The sequence below is a fragment of the Scophthalmus maximus genome, chromosome 21 (genome assembly GCF_022379125.1).
Source record: "Scophthalmus maximus strain ysfricsl-2021 chromosome 21, ASM2237912v1, whole genome shotgun sequence".
Classification (NCBI taxonomy): Eukaryota; Metazoa; Chordata; class Actinopteri; order Pleuronectiformes; family Scophthalmidae; genus Scophthalmus; species Scophthalmus maximus.
The window spans coordinates 15,882,501-15,887,500 of record NC_061535.1 but is presented as its reverse complement, the minus strand read 5'-3'; the positions used below and the strand labels follow the sequence as shown (position 1 = coordinate 15,887,500).

The window sequence follows — 5,000 nt, the reverse complement described above, 5'->3', positions numbered from 1 at the left end:
CAGCGGGACTTTCTCTGTTTTGTTGTTGGAGTTAATGAGTCGACTACAACACACAACAAGAGAGTGTTTGATCCACACACACACACACACACACACACACACACACACACAGGTAACCTGAGAGCGTGACACACACCTGGACCACGTTCACCTGTAAACACAGACGAGTCGTCACTTTCTCATCGTCTTTTCTTCTGACGGTTGATCTTTAATAATCAAGTGTCTGTTCATCAGTTTGTTCCACATGTGGACGTGAAGTTTGTCCATCAGAAAATAAAAAATATCGGTCAAATTAAATATGAATGTTAATGGTGACAAGTGTATCGAGTCTCATTCAACAAACTCCTGTCAGGGCGTCAAGACCCGGGATCGAACCACCGACCTCGTGGAGGGTTAGGGGTTAGCAAATACTTTGCTAAGTTTTTAAATCTATTTAATATTCTCTGTTGACTTTATTAAAAACCATAGTGAGAGAGAATGTGTAAGTGTGTGTGAGTGTGTGTATGTGTGTGTGTGTGTGTGTGTGGAGGAGGAGCAGGTGGGATTTGAGCATCTGGAGGACGAAGAGAAAAGATGAAGAGTTGAAAGGAAACAAGAGTTAAAGGAGCAACACACCACAAAATGAGTTTTACTGTGAAACATCGAGATCAGTTTGTGAATGTTTCAAATCTGATGATGATGACGATGATGACGATGATGACGAGTCTTGAGTTTTAATATTCACACTCCTGTGTTTATTCATTAAGATGTTTTTTTTGTCTGTTCATTGCATGATCGTATTTAAATATATTCATGTCATTTTTACAGAAACCACTGAGTTTTTGATTTGAACCACACAGTAACATTATAGAGACAGACCCCCCCCCCCCCCTCGGGGGAGATGAAAGGAGCTGGTGCTGATGGAGGTGAAGAGTCTGATGAAGAGTCCGGTGAAGAGTCGTGGTCACAGCTGCTCGTTCTGCTCTAACGTCTCTAAAACCACTCAGCCACTCGACCCTTCTTCATCCTCACCCTCCTCTTCGTCGTCTGTTCACTCAAACCTTTGTGACCGACGGTTCACAGCTGATGTCATCGTCACATCACCACGTACAGTCACATTCTAATATCATGTCCACATACTTTAGATCCATGTAACACAATCAGCTGTCCATAAATCATTCTGGTGTCCACATATTTCTGTCCACAATGTAACGACTGATGAGGTCAAGAACATTTCACTGTGACTTGATTTCCACATATTGTCAGGTGTCCAAATACTTTGTCCACATTCTGTACGAGGCTGCAGGTGCATGATGATGCAGCAGCGCCACCTGCTGACCAAACCAGTGTTCACCGTCAGACAGCACAGACTCTGGCCCTCTGGTGGTCAGAGGGTGAACAGCAGCAAGAAGACCGGAAGAAATACAGACAAACCACCACAAAGACTCAAAACAGGTTCAGGTTCAGGTTCAGGATCAGGTACTGTGTCTTCCTGTCTTCAGGAGTTTGGACTCGTACGTTGGTTCCTGATCTTCAGAGGAGACACACCTGTGGTACCTGGACCCTGACCTCGTCCAATCAGCTCGCAGACGTGTCGACCTCAGGAGTCGCGTCTGAGGGTGGAGCCTCAAACCTTTACTCTCCGCCTCCACCAGCTCACATGTCTGTCAGAGCAGCCAGCTACTGACTGACAGCAGCAACTGTGTGTGTGTGTGTGTGTGTGTTGGGCGTTGGTCAAAGGTGAGATCCTCACAGAGAGTTTCTTCTTCTTCTTCTTCTTCAGTCCAACAGACGATCTGTCAGAAACAGTGAATTCATCAATAACCTCATCAATCAATCGAGATCAGCTGACTCGTCACTTCAACCGTCACATCTCTGGATCTCTGACAGATCTTCACTTCAACTGTAGTTGTAAGACTGTACAGATACTGACGAGGAAACAGAGTCTGTGACGTCTGTGACACAACAAACATCTGGACTGAGAGGAACTGAGCAGATGTTTGGTCTGGACTTGACCCACTGTGGGAGCTGATGGGAGGAGCAGTGTGTCGGGAGGAGGTGACGGAGGTGACAGAGGAGAAGAGGAGCGTGGACGACAGTCTGACGTCAGCCGACAGAATTCGACGATTCACCGTCAAACAGTTTGGATACAACGTCCTGATTCTGGCTCGCCGAGGACTGAAGGTACGACTCTGACGTCCAGGTTGGGTTTGTTCTCCAGGATCTGAGTGTCTGACTCTGACATCACTCCTGTTCCTCTTCCTCTTCTTCTTCTGGTTGGTGCTCAGGACGTCCCTCACGAACTGTGGGAGTTGTTGGAGTTGGAGAAGCTGAATTTGTCCCTCAACAGTCTGAAGGTTCTTCCTCCTCAGCTCTCTCTGCTCTCCAACCTGGTCGTCCTCAACCTGTGGGGGAACCAGGTAACGTTCGTCTCCGCCTCCGGCTGGGGAAACTTGAACAAGACACAATTTAGTTTTCCGCGCCTGAGTGCAATGCATGATGGTATATATCGCTTGGTTAGTGACCATCGGTTGTACATTCTTTTCACAATGCATTGTGGGATATGAGGAGTTCACTATATAGTGATGATGATTTCAGACACACTTAAACTAACATTGAGACAAAAACTGTGGATTTCTCATAATACACCTGGGTGGTTCAGTTACAGCCTCCATGTCTCACTTACTGGTCCTCATGTGTACAGTCAGTGAAATGACCCCCCCGCCCCCAGCCCACAGCAGCTTCTGACACCAGGATAAATGAAGGTTAAATCCGTCTAATCCACGAGGATCCAGTTTCTGTCCCGTCCTCAGTTTCCTTCTTCAACCTTCACTTCACTGTTCTGACCGGCAGAGTGACGCCGGCGCCCCAGAGAGGCCCCAGCGCTCACTGCAACTTCCCGTCACCAAACACAATGTGATATTCAACATGTAAAACTTCTTTATCACACAATTTATTTCTCGTCACTTCTAATTCGTTGTTAAGATAAATAGTGTAATTGTGCCTCCTGATCACCAGTTGGACGGTTTCATAATGTGATGTCACTGCTGTGGTTTTGACTTGACTCTTGAAGTTATTTTCTTTGAGACCTTATGTTTGTTGTGTGTTTGTGTTGTTGTTGTTGTTGTTGTTGTTTGCAGCTGAGCAGTCTGCCAGCGGAAATTGGACAGCTGAGGAGACTCCGAGTTTTATTCGCCTACAGAAACAGACTGGCTGAAGTTCCTGAAGAGTTGGGAAACTGTTCACAACTGGAGGTACAACAAATAGACACAACAAATACTGCTGAAAGTACTTCTACTACTAAAAATACTACTGAGACTGCTTCCTCCCTGACCAGCTGCAGTGATCACAACAGACATTCATGCAGGTGCACAAATCCTTCAGTCCTGCAGGTCCCGCAGAGACCTGGTCACCTTCAGTCCTGCAGAGACCTGGTCACCGTCAGTCCTGCAGAGACCTTAGGTCCTGCAGAGACCTGGTCACCTTCAGTCCTGCAGAGACCTGGTCACCGTCAGTCCTGCAGAGACCTTAGGTCCTGCAGAGACCTGGTCACCTTCAGTCCTGCAGAGACCTGGTCACCTTCAGTCCTGCAGAGACCTGGTCACCGTCAGTCCTGCAGAGACCTTAGGTCCTGCAGAGACCTGGTCACGTTCAGTCCTGCAGAGACCTGGTCACTTTCAGTCCTGCAGAGACATTAGGTCCTGCAGAGACCTGGTCACGTTCAGTCCTGCAGAGACCTGGTCACGTTCAGTCCTGCAGAGACGTTCAGTCCTGCAGAGATGTTCAGTCCGGCCCTTTAGTGAATCAGCTGTGGTTTCTGTCTCTCAGGTGCTGAGTTTAGCCAACAACCAGTTGTCCTCGCTGCCTGCGTCTCTTTCTAATCTGACCCGCCTGAGGAAACTCAACCTCAGCCACAACCACATCGCTCACATCCCAGGCTGCGTCTACAACATGAAGGCACTGGTACGTTCAGGGACAGTTAGTAAAGGCTAGATACAGCAGCCGAGTGTCCCTGGTTAATTGGTTGGTTTGTTTGATGCGTCTCACTCAGTGGACAGCTGGTCACCTCATCTGTCCCGACAGGTATTTCTCCACCTGGCCTGTAACCACCTGGAGAACCTGGCAGAGAACATCCAGGCTCTAGTAGAACTCAAGATCCTCATTGTAGAGGGAAACAGCCTCCACTCGCTGCCAAAGGCCCTCTGCTGCCTCACCAGGTAACTGCACCAGTTCACTGCACTTCACCAGGTAACTGCACCTCACCTGGTCACTGCACCTCACCTGGTCACTGCACTTCACCAGGTAACTGCACCTCACCTGGTCACTGCACCTCACCAGGTCACTGCACCCTGACCACGTCACTGCACCTCACCAGGTCACTGCACCTCACTAACATCTGATCTGATTGATCTGATGTGATCCAAGTTGGAGCTGCTGAATCTGGACTTTAACGACATTAAAGATGTTCCGCAGGTGAGTTTAATCTGACCAAGTTAAACTCATCAATGAAACTGTTCAGATGTTAAAGATGATGATGATGATGGTGATGATAGTGATGATGATGATGATGGTGATGATGATGACGATGATGGTGATGGTGATGATGGTGATGGTGATGATGGTGATGATGATGATGGTGATGGTGATGATGGTGATGATGGTGATGATGGTGATGGTGATGGTGTTTATGATGGTGATGATGGTGATGATGGTGATGGTGATGGTGTTTATGATGGTGATGATGGTGATGATGGTGATGATGGTGATGGTGATGGTGTTTATGATGGTGATGATGGTGATGATGTTGACGATGGTGATGATGGTGATGATGGTGATGGTGTTTATGATGGTGATGATGGTGATGATGTTGATGATGGTGATGATGATGATGGTGATAATGGTGGTGATGATGATGATGGTGATGATGGTGTGTTCAGGAGATGCACCAGTTGTCCCGGTTGGAGAAGCTGGCCTGTCACCCTCTGGACAAAGGACTTCACATCGTCCACAACCCACTGATG

The 5,000-nt window shown here is 47.7% G+C and overlaps 1 protein-coding gene across 1 annotated transcript in view; it reads left to right on the top strand.

Annotated features, from left to right (window-relative positions):
• Positions 1-896: 896 nt before the first annotated feature.
• The window catches only part of LOC118291216 (leucine-rich repeat-containing protein 30), a 4,356-nt gene continuing 252 nt past the window's right edge, over positions 897-5,000 (top strand). The window contains exons 1-7 of the mRNA XM_047329871.1: positions 897-2,163; positions 2,268-2,399; positions 3,120-3,233; positions 3,808-3,942; positions 4,063-4,192; positions 4,400-4,452; positions 4,917-5,000. The exon at positions 4,917-5,000 is cut by the window's right edge and continues 252 nt beyond it. Of these exons, the coding sequence (XP_047185827.1) occupies positions 2,011-2,163; positions 2,268-2,399; positions 3,120-3,233; positions 3,808-3,942; positions 4,063-4,192; positions 4,400-4,452; positions 4,917-5,000 (801 nt within the window). The 5' untranslated portion in view covers positions 897-2,010. The remainder of the gene's footprint in view (positions 2,164-2,267; positions 2,400-3,119; positions 3,234-3,807; positions 3,943-4,062; positions 4,193-4,399; positions 4,453-4,916) is intronic.